The sequence below is a fragment of the Bactrocera tryoni genome, chromosome 1, assembly GCF_016617805.1.
Source record: "Bactrocera tryoni isolate S06 chromosome 1, CSIRO_BtryS06_freeze2, whole genome shotgun sequence".
NCBI classification, from domain to species: Eukaryota; Metazoa; Arthropoda; class Insecta; order Diptera; family Tephritidae; genus Bactrocera; species Bactrocera tryoni.
Genome location: NC_052499.1, coordinates 64,668,777 through 64,690,348, shown reverse-complemented (window position 1 = coordinate 64,690,348; position 21,572 = coordinate 64,668,777). Strand labels below are relative to the sequence as shown.

Genomic DNA, 21,572 nt, shown 5'->3' with positions numbered 1-21,572 from the left:
TATACAACTTTTTATAATTGCAATTTTTCTTTGCGAATTTACAAAAAAAAAAAAACAAAAATTACAACACACATACAAAATATCTAAATCTATACAAATTCGCAAACTAACGAGTTCAACACAAATACAACTGTGTTTTTATTTTTGTAATTTCTGCACGTTCCTATTAATTTTTGGTATTTTATCTTGATTTTTCGCTTTACTATTGTTTTACTACCATTTGTTGTTGTTGCTTAAACGCTAAATGCATATGTAATTAGTTTTAATTAGTAAATACATATATTATGTATGTATGTATGTGTGGATGCAGTATATGTATATTACATGTGATATTTAAGTATGCAACGGCTGCTGTATATGTACATGCATATATGTATGCACATATGTATGTATGTAGTCAAAGTTGTAAAAAAGAAAACATTTACCAAAATCGTTAGTATTGTAGTTTGGTAGTTACATTGTGAGCTGAGTTTCTAAACAATTCATAATTACATTAATTTGTGTATTTTCAATATTTTTTGCATTACTTTGCGCCTTACATATGTATGTGCGCGTATATGTATGTATATTTTGTTTTCACTTGTTGGCATAGTCTTTTGGGTGTATTTTTTGTTGTTGTTGTTTACTAGTTCCACATTCAGTTTTAAAGTAATATGTACGAGTAGTCATTACAAATGTACCGCTACGCCATAGCTCCTAACGGTAAATACATACATATGTATATATATTATTAAATATTATAACTACAGTTATTTATAAACTTTTTCGCATATTTTTGTCGTTTTTGTTTTTTTTTTGTTTTTGTTGCTATTTTTGCACAATACAAAAAGATTACAAACCGAATACATATTATATAACTACAATTAGATAGTTGCGTAATGCATTTGCAAAAAATTTGTTAAATCTCTAATGCTTATGTAATGCAAAAAAAGGTGTTTTTGTGTGTTAGTTGTTGTTGTATTGTGCATAGTTTGTTTGTATCGTGTATCGTCTCTGCTTAGAAAATTCTCGCTTAATTAACACCGTAATCTAAAACAATGTTTTTGTGTCGTTTGTTGCACACGCCACTGTGTTTGTATGTGCGTGTGGGTGTGTGTGCGTATGTGTATGTGTATGATTACTTATATATGTATGTATGTATGCGCTACATTAATTAATTTAAATGTAGTTTTATAGTTTAACATCGAAAACACCAGCATGTATGTTTGTGTGTTTGTTGCTGGCTTTGCACCAATTATTGATGTTTTTTTTTGTTTTCTGTTTTCTTTTTTTTTGTAATTCAATGCGCCTGCGTATAATTATCATTATTGCTACTTATTTACTTATGCTATCAGCTTTCGACGGTCGTCGAGGAAACGCTGTGACTAGTGGTTAGTAAGTGTTCGGGAATGGGTATCGGCTGTGTGCGCAGCGGTTGCTTCTTCTGCAATCATGAAAAACATAAAAATAAATTAAATACAAAATTAAGTTAATTTTTCAATAATATTGATTAAGCACCTTTCTTCTGAACGGAAAACAGCCAGCTTTTTCCGGCTCCGGCACAGCGTTGATCAGCAAATCGGGCGTTGGACTGTCGTCGACGCCGAATACATTCAGTTCGCGGAAGCACTCGGTTTCCATCATTTCATTTTGCCATGAAATCGACACGGAGCCGGTATTGAATTTGCTATAGAAATTCGTATCGGAGTCGTCGATATTGACACCCTTCACCGTCGAGAATTGTTCAATGTCGAGCACGTCCTTGGCGTACACGGCGTGCGGCTGTGGAATAAAACGATTTTCAATAAATGACTTAACTCGAAAACTATATTGTTATGTAATAAAGTAAATATGAAGGGAGAAAAACAAATTTGTAAGCTTCTCAAAAGACATTATACTTCAATGGGACAATAGTCTTAACGGTCGAATGACTTACAAGTATATGCGGGACGTTAGGTTTGTTGAGGGTAACGCAGACTTCAGATTCTGTCTGAGACTGGGTTTTATGATTATTTATGAATGAATGATAGGTCGGGGTGTTTGTGTGCGCCGCGGGTCGAGGATTGGGATCATGTTATTGCGGAATGCAATGATAAATATATTGAGATATTCTTTCGAATGACATTTGTGGACCGAAAATGGCTTACCTCGTACCAAGTGCATGATAAAGACTTTATTTAAATACATTATCACCCTTATTTTGTGACGTGCTTTAGAGTCTAGTAAGACTTCGGAAATATTTGAACCGAAATCATCTCTTTTTAGTAAAAAAAGGACAGAAATCAATGCACCTAATGTACCATTCTTATAAAGTACTAACTAGCTAAGGATTCTTATCTAACTTCAATAAATAATTCATACGTTGACTTAAACAAATATGGCGTGATTTCAACTGAAGAGATAAAACTTCTCATATATGTTAACTAGGGAAAGACATTCAGCGATTTCAGCCATTTTTGTCGACGCTCACGTATTATTAGGATACCCTAATTGAGGTTTTGCTAGAAAATTATTCTTCAGTTTGAAAGATATATCGTACATATTATTTTATCTGTAACTGTATTTAGAAACAAGTTGAGAGCCACTGCAAAATATACAATTTTTGCAGTATAATATCTTAACTAAATATGGTTTTAGTCTCCAAAAACAAAAAAAAAAAAAATTGGGAGTTATACCGACATTGGTTAAAATTTTTCGAATCTGTATGGCGAACATTATTTCTTAAAATAAATGTGTCATACTTACATCTGGTACAAAGGGCGGCTTCACCATGCCTGCCTCCAGCCGTTTCCAGTTAATACAGTTGAAGAATGGATGTAATTTTACTTCACGCGCACCGTAGCGACCATTTCGACAGCCAAGTCGTACTTTTATGGATTTAGCGAGCAGCTGCTGACATAATGATTTGGCCTCATCACTAAATTTGCTAGAATACTTTTCATTGTCCTCCTAAAATATTCAAAAAGAAACAAACATGAGGTTAGGCAAACTTTGTAGAATATTCTCATTAATGATTTTTCGACTCACCTTCACACGCCGATCGACCTCTTCGCGTTTCACCTTCTCTTTGCGCATGCGGAATGGCGCCTGACCTTCGATCATCTCGTATAACAAACAACCGAAACTGAACCAATCCGGTGAGAATGAGTATTTTTCATTGTCGATCACTTCTGGAGCCATGTAACCTGCAGCACAATTAAGCATAAACACATAAGTAAACATAAATATTAAGAGACCAAAAGCTTTGCGTACTTACCCACTGTACCAACACGCCCGCGCACCAAATCACCCTCCGGTATTTCGACGGCTAATCCTAAATCTGATATTCGCACATGCCCGTGATCGTCCAGCAATATATTCTCCGGTTTACAATCTCGATATACAATACCCTGTTGGTGTAGATGTTCCAGTCCGCAGACGACTTCGGCAGCGTAGAAACGTGCTCGCACCATTTCGAAGCCCGGATCGCCACCCATATTATAGATATGGAATTTCAAGTCACCGCCTATGGAGGTATTAAAGGTGAAATGAGAATGAAAAAATAAAATATATGCAATAACATACACATTAAACAAACAAAAATAATTTATGGTTGTTTCTACTTTAACCGACATTTATGAACAGCAAAGAGATATCTGTCGATTAGCTTCCTTAATACAACTTAGACAATCTACCTCCGACAATATTTTTAGCCTTACCGCATGGATGCGGACTGGTTTGGACTGAGCCAAACAAGTGTAGCTTTACTTCCTCGTGATATTGAGAAAATAATCTCTACGATAGTGGATTTAGTGGATCTCCCGCGTAGTACTCTAATCCAGAAGGATCTTGCATAAATGCTGACAATTGACGAGCGCCTGCTAAGCCCACGCGAATTGTAAGATCCAGCGCTAAAACGCAAAAGAACAATGGAGACCCAGCGAATTTCCAATCGAATGACAATCTTGCCAGCTCATTGGCTAGGCAGTTTCTAACAATTTCGCAAAGATCAGACATCCCTTGTAGAACCCCCACAGGTGATCTAGTGACTGATGCCCAGAGTATACTGAAATTATGGGGGGCCACTTTTCCAACCTGCTGAATGGCAGTGAAAGCATAACACCAGGAGATGGTGAACCCGATTCCCCAATCGATGACGATGAAGCGGCCGTTCCATTGCTCGACCATGAAGAAGTTCAAAATGCAATTACGGTGGCGAAGAACTGATAAGGAACTCAGCTTCTTTGTAGCATAAGGTCGGACGAAGGCGTGCCCTTTAATGGAATTTTAAGGGTGCTCTGCCTAATTCACCAAAAGTTGAGACTCCACAATTTGCGCTACCTCCTCAACATCACAAATAAGGTTCTATGGACCGCTCTGTGTAAAAGACTGAAGCCCATCGTCAACAAACTGATTGGATGGCTTCACCTTATCAGTGTGGCGTTAGACCTGGAAAATCAACAACTGATATTCGCTATACGCCAAATCTTGAAACCGAACCGTTAAAAGAGGATCGAGGACACACCAACCTTTTTGACAGCACGAAAAGGTGCGGCCTTTATGTAGCCATGTCTGATACCCCGCAAAAATAATACGGCTGTGTAAGCAACACCAAAAGCTCCGTCAGGATCGGAAAGGACTTCTCCGAGCCTTTCGATACCAAGCAAGGTTTCAGACAACGGGACCTTCTATCGTGTGACTTCTTCAATGTACTTCTAGAGAAAATAATTCGAACTGCAGATCTGAATAGAGAAGGTACATTCTTCTGGCGTATGCCGATGATATTGATATTATTGGTCTCAACAATCCGACGTTAGTTCTGAATTCTCCAGACTGGATAAGAAAGCGAAGAAAATGGGTCTGGTAGTGAACGAGGACAAGACGAAATATCTCTTGTCATCAAACAAACGGTCATCGCACTCACGACTTGACTCCCACGTCACTGTTGATAGTTATAACTTCGAAGCCGTAGATAATTTCGTCTATCTTGGAACCAGTATTAACACCACCGATAAAGTCAGCCTTGAAATCCAACTCTAACTCCAACTCTAATAACTCTTGCCAACATGTGCTAATCCGGACTGAGAAGGCAATTGAGAAGTTTAGTTCTCCCACGATGAACAAAGACCAAACTCCACAAGTCACTCATCATGCACATTCTGCTGTATGGTACAGAGGATTGGATAATGACAACATCTGCTGAATCGGCGTTAATAGTTTTCGATAGAAAGGTTCTGCAAAACATTTATGGACCTTTGGTCATTGGTGGCAACGACGAATACCGCAGTTGATAGGAAGATGAGCTGTACGAGATGTACGACAACACTGACTTAGTTCAGCGAATTAAGAGACAGCGGACACGCTTTTCTAAACTCGACTATAACCGCGTAAGCCGAGCCAATAAAGAAGATATACATATATGTAGCTTTACTTTCTTGTCATATTTTTCTCCCAAATTGTAAAAAATAAGAGCAACCTACTCAATTCTCCTATCTGTAAAATTTGTAACATACTTTATAAAATAACGAAAATAGATGGCTCTTAAAAAGAAAACGAAAATCTCTCGAATCATATCACACTTATCCTTTCCACAATTTTCGACTACAGCTGGGGCACATCATGCATTAAAAATAACGGTTATTTACCAAAAATCAAATGTTCTAATAACTCACCATTCATGATCGTTAGCACTAGGCAGAGGGCATCCTTCGTCTCGTACGCGTACGCCAAATTAACAACGAATCGGGAATTGATTTTCTGCAAAATCTGTTTCTCTATGAGCACCATCGATTCACCCTTGCGCTTTTTTATGCGTTTCTTCTCGAGCTTTTTGCAGGCGTACATTTTTCCAGTTGCACGTACCTAAAAACAACAAAAACAGAAGAGAAACGATAAAAGATGTGAAACCAAAAAATGGTACACGAATGCGACGAGAAAGTAGTGTGTAACTACATACATACGAATAGAAAAAAATATTTCTATGGCACTCGTATTTTCATTGTAAAACATGAGCGCCATAAAAATGGGATTTGCATTCTATTTGCATAGTTTACACTTTTACACAACTCGAAGACTCGCATAGCTTGTAGGTGTGTGTATGTGTTTGTATGTTATAGTTCCGTTTGTTCTGGGCACTTACCTGACATGCACAGACCTCGCCGAAGCCACCTTTGCCCAATACGCGATACATGCGAAACGTTTTGTAGGTGATGGGTTGCGCCTCGAGCCATTTCCATTGCAAATAACTGTGTTGTGAGAGGTGGAAGTGGATTATTTTAAAATGCAATTATGTCATACTTGTTGGCAGCAATACATTTTCGATACATATGTATGTAAGTATATACAAGTATGTATCTTTGATTTGCAGCAGAACGCTACACCTAGTTAGGACATATAATTGTGTTTAGAGCACTTTTGAAGAAAAGAAGAAAAACAACATCAAACAATTTGGCAGTATTTAGCCGAATGTCCATAAATGTAATGTAAAATTTTTCCGAATTTATTTTGAACGCCCTATAATGACCATAGGAGACCAACTCATAGACAAACCGAGCATAGGAAATGTGTAGACTACCATAAATTGTACTCCGTTTGACCCAAAAGCCATCGCAAGAGATTCAGTGAGTTGTTTGCAAGTAAGACTAGCCGTCTCTAGACTTCTTGAATTTGCCAAGCGTTTGAATGCCACGCGTTTGCAAGATCAAGGCTTTAACACTTTTGGGCTCACATTTTCAGATATCCCACTGAGCTGCGGGGATTAGGAATTATACAAAGCGCTTTGTCGATTTATAAGATTGAATACATGAGTTATATTGCTTTATGGTTTCACGATCTTCGCCTTGAGGATCAGTCATCGAAACTAACCTAACTTATAATCCACAGCTGGAAGATCGCTATAAACAATGATTCGCTCTTGATGCTGACTTTGTTGAATAATGAAATCGTTGATTTTCCAAAAAATAATGTTTTATTTGAAACGGTTCGAACTTTTCAGTCGATTCACAATTCAACACTTTCAATATCAATACTATTCGCAACGCCATCACTTATCTTAAGGGGGTATTCTGGTATAGAAATTAAAAAAAATCGAAATTTTTTTTTATTTTCAAAGTTTAACTATTCAAGAATATGTGTACAAGAGGTTTTTCCAAAATTCAAATTATTTTCGGAGATATAGACATTTTTCTGACCCGGCATCCAAACTGGTTCGGCCGGAACTAATCGAACAAAAGACTTTACGCGAACCTTTAAACGCGTTTTTCTCAAAGCTGACTTTTTCGGAACGATACCCACGATTTCTCAGGTTCTACTGGACCGATTTACTTGAAATTTTTATAGAGTCTTTATAGGCTTGTCTATGGTTGGAACTAGTCCCATCCCCAATTTTTTTTTATATTATTTTTAAAAAATTCTAAATAGTCAGAAAAAGTGATCCAAAAAAAATTCAGGCAGTCGCCATTTCGTGAAAAAAAAATTTTCCTACTTTTCCGTAGTTCCTGCCATTGCGACATTATTCTAGATTAATAATCTTTTTTTTTTTGGTTTCAGATAACTAGGAGGGTTGAAATCATGGGTATGGTCACGTGGAAATTTCTAGAGACCCCCCCACTTCGTCAGCTCATAATTTTTGAAATTTTTTACATTCATGCTTCTAGACCAGAATACTCCCTTAAGACCCAGCAGCCATTATTGGATAATACTCGATCGAATAGAACACGGCCAGCACGCAGTGAAAAAAATATGGCAGCCGTAGCTGAGAGTGTACGCGTAGACCGTAAAGAGTCGATTTGGCGCCGTTTACAGCAACTCGGTTTGACGAATGAAACGACTTGGCGAGTTTTGAAAGGGTACAAAATACAGCTTGTGCAAGAACTGAAACCGCACGACCTTCCCAAGCGCACTTGAAAAGTTCTGAGAAGATCTCACTTTTTCGAGCCAAATTTTGTTCAGCGATTTCTGGCTCAATGACTATGGAAACAAGCAAAATTTGGGTCGAAGAGCAACATGAGCGGTTCAAGAGCTTCCATTTCATACAGAAAAAACAACGGTTTGGTGTGGTTAGTGGTCCGTTGGATTTATCGGTCCATATCATCCAAAAATGATGCCGGTGAGAACGTAATCGTCACTGGCGACCATTATCGCGCCATGATAACCGACTATTTGATGCCTGAAATTGAAGCTCGTAATCTCGGCGACATTTGGTTTCAACAAGATGGAGCCACTTCCCACATTTTGCATCAATCAATTGATCTATTGAGAGAACACTTCGGTGAGCAGATAATTTCCCTTTTTGGCCTGGTCGATTGACCACCAAGATCGTGTGATACTCGTATCACACCGTTCGACTTTTTCCTCTTGGGTTATGTAAAGTCTAAAGTCTTTGCGGACAACCTCGCTTCGATTCAGGCATTGGAAGTAAACATCACGCGTGTCATTCGCCAGTTACTAGTCGAAATACTCGAACGAATCATCGAAAATTGGACTTAACGAATGGAGTATCAGAGAGGTAACCGCGGCCAATATTTGAAAGAGATAAACTTCAAAACAAAAAAAAAAATGCCTGGGAATGCTCTTTCATAATAAACATTTTCTAATTTCAAGTTAATGTGTTTTTTCTTCAAAAAAGTAAGGAACCTCAAAATGGATCACTTTTTAAAAGCCAATTTGGACCAATTGCATTATTGTTACTACTAGTTAACGGAACTTACTTTAAATTTTATGAATACCTTAACATGTCCCCTTAACTAATTAGCAGATAAGTTGTTTCTATTTTTTTGTCCATGCCTGTATGTCTGCATGGTTATGGGCAAATGCAGGTGCCATTTGTACGGCATTTGTCGCGCAAACAGCGATGTGAGCATTTTTAGCTAATCTAATTTAAGAAAATATTTTTCTATTTCCATTTAAATGGCATACCATAATTTACACAGCTGTTTTATGCGATTGACGACGACAAATAATAGCCAATGTGTACAGCGATATAAGGTATTTATGATATGAGCGGGCACGTTCGTGCAAGTGCTCACTTAAATACAAATGCGAATGTATGCGTCTCTGTATGTATTCAAAATATTTTTTTACTGGGAAATCCCTCTTACGCAAATCGCTTAGTATTAATAGATAATAGAAAGTGCTTGAGCGTTTTTTCAATTCAATTTTATTTATACACAAGAGAGTGCTAATACATACATACGTATATGTACGTACAAGTGTATTTATTTCTTTATATATGTAAATACATAAGAATAGCTATTCATTGTTTTGCCAATGCAATTATGGAGGGCTTCTGCATAAATGATAAAAAAAATTCGCAATATTCGCCTAGCAACCTATGTTTAAAGGATTTGGGGCTAAAAAAAAAAACAAGAATATACGTTAACTTTGTTTGCCTGATGCATTAAACCCTTCATAAATACAAAATATTCCATACAGGAACTTAATTTTGATTCGACAGTTTGTATGGCAGCACTTGGGAAATTGTAGCGCTGCTTTAGATATCAGGTTGAAGGAAAAGCTTGGCTTGATGACGAGTTTACGGACACTTCCTCAGGAAAATCAACCATCGAGGATTGGTATTTCTAAATTTTGACGTGGTGAAATGAGCACCGAAGACGTTGAGCTCAGTGGTTGCCCAAAAGCCGTTGTTACCGAGGAAAACACAAAAAAAATCGACAAAATAATTTTGGATTACCGTAAAATGAAGTTGTTCGAGATAGCAGGCACTCTTATGATATTAATTGAATGTGTACATCATATTATTGACAAATATTTGGGTAGGAGAAAGCTGTATGCCAAGTGGGTGCCGGGCGAGCTCACTTTTGACCAAAAGCAACGACGAGCTGATGATTCGGAGCGGTGTTTGGAGATGTTTAGGCGTACTAAATCCGAGTTTTTGCGTCGATATGTGACAATGGATGAAACATGGATCCATCATTTCACTTCGAAGTTCAATCGACAGTCAGTGGGCTGCACCGATGAACCCGGTCCAAAGCGTGAAAAAACGCAAGACTCGGCTGGCAAGGTTTTGGCGTCTGTAGTTTGGGGTGCGCATGAAACAGTTTTTGTTGACCACCTTGAGAAAGGAAGGACCGTCAAAAGCGTCATTTGAAGAAAAAGAAAGTGCTGTTTCACCAAGACAATGCACCATGTCACAAGTAGTGATAACGGTGGTAAAAATCCATAAATTGGTTCGAATTGTTTCCGTACCCACCATATTCTTCAGATCTGGTCCTCAGCGGCTATTTCCTGTTCCCAGATCTCAAATGAATTCCCGTTGGGAAGAAATTTTTGTCGAATGAAAAGGTGATCACCGAGAAACTGAAGCCTCAAAACTTCTCCTGTGAAATCGGGTCACTATGGTCCTCGGACTATCACACGTATCCACCTAAGATTTGAAAGCTTTACAGTTACATTGTTTAAGATGTCGTTTTTAACTTAGTTTCAGATAATATGGGCAGCTGGAATAGTTACTCGTCGAGACTTTCTTGAAAATTGAGATGCTGAAGACCGGGTCTTTATAAATCTTTTTACAGACACAAATTACTGTTTAATAAATCCTGAGAGAGAGAGATAAATTTGATTCTATTTGATTACCCCCAGAATAATCTATTGAAGTAAGGACTTTTTCGCGAGCTCTAGATTGTCTTTACGACTCAAAAGTATAATAACATATATTAAATAAATTTCTTTTCACCACACACTCACCGATGGAAATACATTGAAGTCTCAAACTCTTGAAATGGTTCACCGGCCAGGAAAGCCTTCACAGCCGTTACGCACGGTTCGAAGAGTTCTTTATTCCCGCTCGTGATCTTGTCACGCACTCGCGCAATAAGATCATCATTGAGCACGTCCAGCACCAGTTCATCGCCGGTAGCGGGATTCAATTTGCCCACACCCGGACTATAATGGCAATTACTGCTATCCTTGTTTAGGTCACCGCCGCCGGTGTCGTCACCACCTCCCCCACCGCCACTACCTTCGCCGCTGCCGCCACCAACTGTATCGCCCGCATCCACACCACTGTCACCGCCACCAGAGCCGCCGGCATCATGTGTCGCACTGCCATCGCTCAATACATGTTTCTGTTGTTGCTTGCTGCCACTGTTGTGCTCATCGCCATTGTGATGCTCGTAGTTTTTGTGATTATTGCTGCTGCTATTAATGGCGGTGGTATTATTGTGATTTTCAGTCTCTGCAGCAGTGTTATTCTCAATGGCGGAACTTGTGTTGTTGGCATCGTCGTCATCAACTGTATTCTCATTCGCCGATCGTATGACATCGCCGATATCGCAAATGCCGTTATTTAGCGCGGTTGGCGTGTCAATAGCCAGAAAACGTCGTCCAATGTCGACCGCAATGGCGATACGATTCTCATCGTACTCCACGTCGTATCTAAATTTCGCATTGGAGGAGAGCAAAAACGAAATTCTAATAATTGGTATATACATACATAATGATATGAATTGTGGTGCATTTCATACTCACCGCTGCACTTCATCCAGGAACGAAATATACCGAAAATATATCGGCCGTTTGCTTTCACAAAATTGCCGAAACAAAATACGGCCGATGGGTTGTTGGTCTATCACGTAACCATAACTTATATCTGTAAGAGATGAGTGTAAAACTGTTTTTAATGAAAAGCAATGACTGTGACAAAAATGTAGCATATACTTGTATACAAAGGTCGACGAATTTTTGTATCAGATTGTGACGGGTGACAACCGTAAAACCAAAAAAATCATAAATGAAATTTGGCAAACGGTCAACGGCAAAGCCAAATATCCACGAAGCTAACCAAGGTAATGTTCTATATTTGGTGCTATCAGAAGGGCGAGCTGTATTATGAACTTATAAAATGGAGTAAAAGCATAAATGAGAATGCTACTGACAACAACCCATCAAATTGAAGCGAATGATTGCCGCGAAACGTCCGAAACTCGCGCCTAGAGACGAGGCAATAATTTTTCATCATAACAACGCTCCGCCTCAAGTTTTAAAAATGGATAAAATCTACTTGGTAAACAACGGGAAGACTAGACCAGACTAGACCCAGACGCCATCTGACTGCCATTTCTTCCAATCGATGCAGAAAGCTCTCCCCGGAATATAGTTCACATCAGAACACGATATCGAAAATTGTCTTGATTGCTTTTTGGCCGCTATGTCAAATTGTCAGAAAGATGTGAGAATGTTACAGCGCCAGATGGGTAATACTTTGAATACATACGGTAAAAATTTAAAAAAAGTCTCACGAATATATGTTATAGACCTAGTTATGAACTTATTAAAAGCAATAATTTAAGCTTAATCTGGTAGGCCAACAAGCCACGCATAGACCAGTTTTGGTGCTTTGCGATAAAAGACGGAGTTCAGTTTCTAGGTCCGTAAAGACTAGGGCATCTCTGAGCCTCTCAGGAAATTAATTATACAGAAGATCCTGGACAGGTCAATAATTTCAATGCTTGGTGCAGGCGTGTTATCTCCACTTCTCTGGATCCTAACAATGAACAAAATGTTGGTGGATCTGGAAAATAAGGGGGTACATGTTGTGGCCTATGTTGATAATGCGGCAGTTTTGGTTAGAGGTAAACTCCCGAAAATCCTCGCAGACCTTGTGCAGACACTTTTAAATGATATCAATGGGCCGTATCATGCCGACTAAACTTGAACGCTAGCAAGACGGAGCTATTAATATGCACTAAGAAATACAATATTCCAGAAATTACGACGCCATTACTAAAAGGTACACAAACTTCTTCTTCTTTATTGGCTTAGACACCGCGTACGCGGTTATAGCCGCATTTACAACAGCGCGTCGCTGTTTGGCGCCAATTGCAGTTTCCATGTCTAGCCAGGTCCTTCTCCACTTGTTCTTTCCAGCGGAGTAGAGGTCTTCCTCTTCCTCAGCTTTCCACGGCGGGTGATACCAGACGAGTAATAGGAAATAAGGCAAGCTATTTGGGACTAATTTTAGACAGGAAGCTGTCATGGAAAGCACACTTGGACGGTAGAGTAAAGAAAGCAGCAACAGCACTTAACACGTAAAAAAAAAAAAAATAGTGGGCCCTGAATGGGGATTAACACCTCGCGTAGCTGTGAAGCAAATGAACGAGTCAGTATAGGCACCACCCAACAGTAAGATTCCGGAAAAGAGGTAATTTTGGGCTCCTAAAGTCCCAGGGTCATCGTAAGACTCAACCTAGCCTAACCTAGGGTGGAGTTGAGTTTCTTGGATAAAATTTTGGTGAAATAATTTGAAAAATCATAGATGAAAATGTATTTTATTCGCAAGAACCCACACCACATTTAACGAGAAGTATTTTCCTGGAGCAAATAAATTTATTTTTAACTAATTTTAAGAGAAAAGTCAAAGTAGAAATAATTCAATAAATATTATATAAAATTTCACTAGGGTTATCAAAAACACATGCGCTGGCTAGGTCAGGTCATGTCGTACGTATGGACGAAAACACTCCAGCTCTGAAAGTATTCGACGCAATACCCACCTGAGGAAGTAGAGGAATAGGAATACCTCCACTACGTTGGAAAGACCGGGTAGAGAAGGACCTAGCTACACTTGCAAACTCTAATTGACGCCAACCAGCGAAAAAGAAAAAGGTGCGCTGTTATAACCTCGGCTACAACTGCTTAAGCGGTGTTTGCGCCATTAAATAATAAGAAGATCTTTCTTTGAATTCACTTTTTTTTAATTATTTATATGTACATCCCAATTAAATTACGCCATACATATTAAATTACATGATTGTAAATTTGCCAAAATCTCTTTTGGAGGCACAATTAGATTATTATGAAAAAGGTAAACATTTCAATTTACGCATGTGTAGAAGAGCTTTCATGCGCAAAACAAACACGAAAAGCGAAAAATCTAAATGATGAAAGAAAAAGTTGGATACTCCTACAAGCAAAAATAGAAAAGAGGGCGAGAGTACTGTGCCGATGGCTGACAAGCTGGAAAAATGCTGAGACAGCACATCAAAGTTAAACTTGGTGGCCAAAGTAAATATGTATGTGCGAATGTAGGTACCGAGTAAGAGCCTCGAAGTAATTAGATTTTGTGTGCTGCCCATTTGATACTTTTTTCTGCTTGGTGAAGACACTTTTTTATTCTGTTTTGTATTGGTTATTATATTTATTTTATATTAAAAAAAAACGTTTTTTTTAATATCCGTCAAAATGGCTTACCTAATTTGTCTTTGAGGTGTATACACTGCGATATGTGTGGGAATTGTAGTATTTTGCGCCATTTCTTGCTCTTGCCTTTGTTGCTGTCCGAACCACCTGCAATCGAAAGAAAATCACCATAAAGAATTAGAACACTTTTCAATAATTTTTGTACAATATAAAAGAGATGTAAATGGTTGAGAGTTCTCTTTAAATACAGAGCTTGTTTTAATAGTCGAATAATTGCTGATATTCTGTATACTTTTTCCACAATTTTTTTACTTACAAAACAGGGCTTATTGGCCTTTTCAAAAATTGAAAAACAAAAATCGAAAATTTATATTTATCAGCACAGTTATAGTAAAACAACTTTATTCAACTATCAATTAAGCAGCCGATCTTTCTACTTCTGGCATCCTCTGACGAGTGTCAGCAGTCTTCGTCGATCTTCTTACTTAAACTTATCCTTCGTTAGCGTTGACAAGAATATTGAAATAAGATTATGCAAAGACTTTAAAAGAATTTAAGCCGCTCCACGATTTTAAAAGGACAATGCCATATAAATGAAAGCGCTTTAGTCGACTGCCTTAGAAAATAAAAAAAAATTTATATAAATTCAACCAGTTAATAAAGTTAATCCCATATTGTTAGAAAACGTAAGGGAAGAACAGACAGATCTTTGAAAACGGACTTAAGGCTATGTATAACAATAAAAACCTTAACATCGATTGGATCAAAGCTGGAGCATATCTTATTAAAATAGTTTTCATACAGGAACTGGATTTTGATCAGTTTGTATGGTAGCTATAAGCTATATTCTTGGGAAGAAAAGGACGTGTTCGTTTCGATTTCTAGAAAACTTAAGGACTGATTCATGTACTTACGTATGTACAGACAGAAGAACTATAATGGATACCCCTTGCTTCTTCGTAAGCAATTATAGTCGTAAGGCTATACCCAAATCGTAGGCAACCTGTGTGGAGCCTGGCGTCAGAGAAATCTTCAGCGATTTTATACTAGCCGCCTAGCGAGATTGATGTCCTTGTCAAAGTAAAAGCTGACATCACCGTCGTTCAAGAAATAGTAGGCAGTAGGACCTTCTGACGTCAGGATCGGGAAAGACCTCTTCGGGCTGTCCCATGTCAAGTGAGGTTTCAGACAAGGCGACTCCATATTGTGTGACTTCTTTAATCTATTGCTGGAGAAAACCTTCTCTTCTGCAGATAAAATCTTCTATAAGAGTGCACAGCTGCTGATCTACGCCGATGACATTGATATATGCTTCCTCCAGACTGAATAAGGTAGCGAAGCGTACACCAACAGCAATGTCAGCCTTGAATTCCAACGCAGAATCACTTTGCCAACATGTGCCACTTTGAGCTGAGTAGACAATTGAGAAGTAAAGACCTGGCTGCACTTGGTATTATATTTGATGTTTCACTGGACCCCTTACGACCTAACCTTTAGAGTCTAGGTAAGATAGTACCAACTATCGCTGAGGAAGTTGGATAGAATTTTCGAATCATGATCCCTTCCATGATTTATTAAATAGTTCTGAGTTAACTTCTGTCCATGCATTTTAATAATAATTGGAAGCCACTGTAAGAATATATTCTAGAACAAAAAGAAACAGTATAGATTCTAAGAGAAAGATAAGTGTTTGAGAAAATCCTTAACGAACTTCAGAGAGATTATATCCATTTCAAATTCGTCTTCAATTGTCTGTAAAGAATTATTTAGAAAGAAAATGGAACTATTTGCGCTACAACCAAAAATGGAAAGGAATCCACTGACTTGCATTCAAGTTCATTTAAAAGCACACACGCACACAACTTTAAAAGCACATCAAGCAAATATTTACGCTAGAACTTAACGCCAGCTTGAAAGCGGTTATGTCAATGCCCTAAATGTCTAAAAGTTCGCTGCAGTTGGAAAGAAACTGCGAAGATGTTGCTACCAGCAGCTCCTTAAGGACCAAACGTGGGTATGTGTGTATAGCCATTAGACGCAAATGCGAATGCGGATGCCTATGAAGTCGTTTAAATTTTAAAGCTTTTGTACTGTTATATTTGCTAATACGAACTACATACGAGTCCATACAACAGCTGTAAAATTGAAACATATGTGCGGGAAGAATGTCAAAACCGAAAGCAAAAATGGCTATATAAAACATGTATGAAAGTGTTCCCTTATATACATGCATACATAAATACATATGTGTACGTGAGTTTTAGAATATTTGCCGAAATCGTGTTATAAAGCAGTGGCCCGCATAGGCATGGGATGCTGGTACCCAGATACATACATATGCTTGTGCCCATACAAACATATGCATAAATGTATTTGAACTTGTGGGCCATTTGGTCGTACGTGTCGATATGTTAATTTAAGCGGCATTGAAATGGGCCAATGAACACATTTGCATAACAACAAAAACAAAAAAGCTTTAACTCACGTATGTGGTGGTACATAATATATATGTATGTATGCACGTACATACATATGTATATCAAAAGTTATATGCTCCCTTCATTACCATTATTAGGTTGGGACTTACATCTTTTCAGTCTTGCACGCTCTAACAGCAATACCACAGTTAGTATTTGTGGAAATACCAAGAAAAAAACGTTAAATTCGGCTGCACCGAAGTTACTATACCCGAAAAGTATAAAAATATCCTTATTCTGATTTTGTTCGGTCAGTTGGTAGCTTTATTGTTTCGATTTAAACAATTTATTCGGAGATTGTTGTGATGCCTTGTATAATAATCAGTTTCATGTTTCGTAATGTTTCAAAATCTATACGGATGGGTTCAAGTTAGCTAAACGAGTGGGAGGTGATGTTTTCCGGCAAAGCTAGGTACCAAAATCGTTTTCCGTATACTAAACCGCCGCAGTATCTTCCAAGGGAGATGACAGCAATAAAAGAAAGTCCTCTTGTTTTGATAAGGAGTGTGCTCACAACAGGGAATATATTGATATATACAAATAGCCAGGCGGATTTGAAATTCATAAGGTGCCTTTAGGATTTCATCAAATTTAGTAAAATATTGCCTTGATCTCTCACCTATCTGTTCTAACAACTTATTTCACGATAGACCTTCATGAGTTCCAGGACATAATGGTAACGCTCGGAATTGTGAAGCAGATCAACTAGCCTGAACAGGTAGTACACTACAATTAGACTTCGGAAACGAAAGAATTTATACTACTTGCAGATATTTAAACGACAAATACGTAATAAATATAGCTGAGTCTCGGTGGGGTCCAATTGAGGTTAAATATATGAAATTACAGCTCCTGGCCGGATAAAATCTGGGGCAATTCCGGTAACGTAGAACCGGATGTTAAGGGAATTTCAGCAGGTTAAACTCCTACTTATGCAGAATCGACCCTGGCATAATAAATATAGACGTATGTCCAGCGTGCAACCAGTCCCCGCACTAACCACCTTTGCTGCACTCTTACACCCCTCGAAACTGCACGTTTTATGGGTCTACCGTTGGATGACCTCGACGCCAACTTATCTAATTCCTACCATCCTAATAGGGACTAGGCATCCGTTACAACAACAACCACAACTATTAAAATTTGAAATGAATGACATAATGGGAGTCCCAACACGTCGTTGTCTAATTGGCAGGCATGCCAGTACACTAGGAACGCCATAAAAAAACTATTGCGAAGCTGTCTGGAGGTAGAAGAGGAGGAGACTATACAACATCTTCTATGCAAATGCAAGGCTACAGGAACGTCTCGACGGTTGCCCAGATACAATTTTCCGTACTGATGAAGTTTATCAAAAGCGCGGTGTGGTTCAGAGAGGCGACAATACAGTGAGGGCACTTTAGTCCCGGTGGTATCGTAATGGGCCTTCTAAAGGTTAAGTGCCTCGTCAGACAGCCACTCTACCTTCCTGCCTATCTACCTTGTCAAATAAAAAAGTTCTCTGTAGAATCTCTCTAAACTCTTGGCTTGATCGAAAGATTATACAGATACATTTTTTTATAGCTGTAAATTTCCTACAAAATCTATGAAAAAAGATATTTTTTCATGTACTTGGAAGCGAGATTTGAAATTTTCCATCCGATAATAAGAAAAAAAAGAAAACTGGAAGGCGAAGGATCAAGACAATCAGGAGCTTATGAATGGAGAGATTTTCTTAGAAGTGTCTAAGAAACTATTTTGCAAAGCAACAAACGAAAAAAATTTCTTTTTTTACCCGCCCTAGTATAGCTTTAATGGCACGCACTATTGGCTTATATAGGCTCCGAAATTGCCACATGCATATCTTTATGTAAACACAATGTATATATTTACGCATACGCTTAAGTATGTGTGTACAAAAACATCCCAATATACTACGTTAGACCCTAATAACATTTAATGAAAAATTCAATTTTATAGCGACAGGCGGCTGTTGCCACCTAAGCACACGCATACATACATGTATGCATTTTGGTGTCTATGGAAACTAACATTATTATATTAAGCAGAAGTCAGACATGTTAACGAAACTTAATTTGCAACATATGCGTATGTCACCATCGTGTTTATTAAACAGTTGTAAGTTAGAGAGGATTAGAAGTAGTCAAGCCCTTGACAACATTAAAAATATTTATATATTCATAAAGGACCTTTTGGATTTCCATGAGAAACTTTTGCATGCCAGCAATGCTCCTGCAGATTTAGAATTCAGAGCCTCGTAACTGGAGAAACTATTACTATTAAAAAATTATTTATTTATTATTGGGACGGTTGTAGTTTAAATTTGTGATTAGTTTCGAAGCCCAAATTTAGTTGGGTGTCTAATGTTCCGTTGAAGACTTGTAGGGGTATGTAAGATATTATTAGCTTTGATGGTTTGCAGTTATGACAGAAATATTCAAATATCGGTGTTAACCCACCTCTTAGACTCTAAGGTGTTTAAAATGAACACAATGGATAAATGACGAGCGCAAAAGTGATTTCCGTTGGATAACGCAACCAAAAACAAAGACATGTTAATGATTCGTAGCCGTGTTTGGAGATGTTCAGGCGTAATAAACCCGAGCTTCTCGGCTGTTTTGTGACAATGGATGAAACATGACTCATTGCGAAGTGCAATCGTCAGTACGTATGAGACTGCACACGATGAACCCGCGTCCAAAGCGTGCAAAAACACAGCAGTTAGCTGTCAATGTTATGACGTCAGTATTTTTATTGATTACCTTGAATGTGGAAGCAACATCAACAGCGTCTATTACGTGGCGTTAGTGGAGTTTCACCAGACCAATGCACCGTTTCACTAGTCGGTGAAAGCGATGACAAAATCCTTGATTTTGCGTTCGAATTGCTTCAGCATGCAACGCATTCTATAGATCTGACCCCACGCGACTATTTCCTGTTCTCCGATCTCAAAAGCATATTGGGGAATAAAATTTTGTCGAATGAAGAGGTGATCGCCGAAATTGAGGCAAAGAACAAATCGTACTGCAATAATGGTATCGAAAAGTTGAAAGGTTGCTATAATCAGTGTATCACCCTTGAAGGGTACTATGGTGAATAAAAACAAAAACGAATTTTTGCAAAAAATGTGTTTTACTATGGTAGGTCGGAGACTCTTCAATTGACCTGTTATTTAAACATACATATTTTAAGAATACATATGTAGTAAAATTAAAGATTTGAACTTCGACGGCGCTATAAAAAAATATTGAACTGAGCGGCTACACCTTGGAAGGCTATAACTCAAAAGCTATAAGAGCTATCGATTTAAAATCTTAGTATATTATTTTTGCAGGCTTAACCTATCGAAATATGAAAAATCGGTATTTGTAAATATCAAAGTAGACGTGATCCTTACCGTTTTATTATTACTTCATTTCCAATATTCTCTTTTTTAAGCTTAGTCCAACAGATGACCCTGATTTTGGGTCCTTTGCTCAGGTCGGTCATTCTACTCGCAATAACGAACGCAGGCTCTTTATGCAATGCGTCGAGTTTTTATGCTTGTATAGGTACATACATACATACATATGTATATATTAATGTCATGTATGCCTGTTTGCATGTATTCGATATAAAATCTGTTTATTATGTCACAGTGTAAGTGTAAAGTTTAATTGACAAGATCCGTTGATAAGTCCAATGATTGGATGACACAAGTAACAATTAAATGTCACAGCATAAAAACACAAACACACAGTCGATATGCAGTTAATAAAGCGTTCATCTGCGACATTGACAATGTGCTAATGATATGCATTTCAGCGGCTTCGTCACGGATTCCATGGAATACAAATTAAATCGCTTGTTACATGCAAATGTCGGAGTTACGCAAGCAAACGGTAATTGCACATATAGTATGTACATATTATTCATACATATTTATCAGGCTGTACCGGGAAAATCGTTGCAATTTTCATCAAAACAGGGCTGCGGTATGCATCAATTACATAAATCAAATTAAATCTGTTGAACTATTTCGCAGAAAATATAAGAAAATAATGGAAATCCATTTACGATTATGGGAAACTTTACACCAGAACTACTTTTATTAACAGTGACAAGATAGTAATTTCAGAAAAGTCTTAATTAAATTAAAATATTGGTATATAATAATATAATGCCTACTCAGAATCCGAAGGCAATCTACTCAGATACCTATAACACTTTTTACTTTTTTATTTTATAACTAGTTTCTTCTTATCTGACTTAATGCTTCTTGGCACGATCTATTTCATTCAAAATATCACAACTTTCTCTCAAGGGTCTAAAATTAATAAACATATGCTGATACTCATATGTACGTACATACATATATATAACTTATATAGCGTAAAATTCGATATTGAAGATGGTAAATCAGCAATTATCGAAGACTTTTTCTTCTTTTGAAATTCTTCAATGAAAGGGAATTGGCCGGAACGTTTGCATATCTTTACCAGTTTACATAAATTTTCGAAGAACTGGTGGTATTTTGGTTGGATTTTCGGCTATAGTCCGCTGAATGTTGTCTTCGAGCTCCGCGAGCATTGTCATTGGTGTAAACTTTTGATTTAACAAACCCCCAGAGAAAATAATTCAGAGGCGTCCAATCGCATGACCTTAGCGGCCATTTGACTGGTCCGTTTCACGAAATTAACGAGTCATTAAACTCTGCATGCAATGCGTCCGTGTTTAGAGGTGAAACATGAGGTGGCGCAACATAGGCGCAACGAGCTGTCAAAATCAACCAATCATCCCATATGGTAAACGCATATGTATATAATTTCTAGGGTCTCTGACGTGCATATTTAATATGCCCTATTTAGGGTTTAATAATATAATATTTTTGCCATGCTGTTGTCATTAGATAGTAATCCGTACTCGCCCCGGTTTCTGCAACAAAATATTCCTTCTAAGAATATTAGATGGTTTGTGATACAGGGAAATGAAATAGCCTGT

General features: G+C 37.9%; 1 protein-coding gene across 4 annotated transcripts in view; it reads right to left on the bottom strand.

The window, feature by feature from the left end:
- Positions 1-289: 289 nt before the first annotated feature.
- Positions 290-21,572, bottom strand: part of LOC120772315 (G protein-coupled receptor kinase 2) — a 244,281-nt gene continuing 222,998 nt past the window's right edge. For 3 of the 4 annotated variants that reach the window (XM_040100835.1, XM_040100845.1, XM_040100854.1), the window contains 10 exons: positions 14,167-14,262; positions 11,446-11,566; positions 10,663-11,388; positions 6,098-6,203; positions 5,631-5,820; positions 3,236-3,484; positions 3,007-3,164; positions 2,725-2,928; positions 1,498-1,761; positions 290-1,423 (listed from right to left, as the gene is read on the bottom strand). In XM_040100835.1, coding sequence (XP_039956769.1) covers positions 1,331-1,423; positions 1,498-1,761; positions 2,725-2,928; positions 3,007-3,164; positions 3,236-3,484; positions 5,631-5,820; positions 6,098-6,203; positions 10,663-11,388; positions 11,446-11,566; positions 14,167-14,262 — 2,207 coding nt within the window. In that variant the 3' untranslated portion in view covers positions 290-1,330. The remainder of the gene's footprint in view (positions 1,424-1,497; positions 1,762-2,724; positions 2,929-3,006; positions 3,165-3,235; positions 3,485-5,630; positions 5,821-6,097; positions 6,204-10,662; positions 11,389-11,445; positions 11,567-14,166; positions 14,263-21,572) is intronic. The other variant, XM_040100864.1, reaches the window with a different exon arrangement.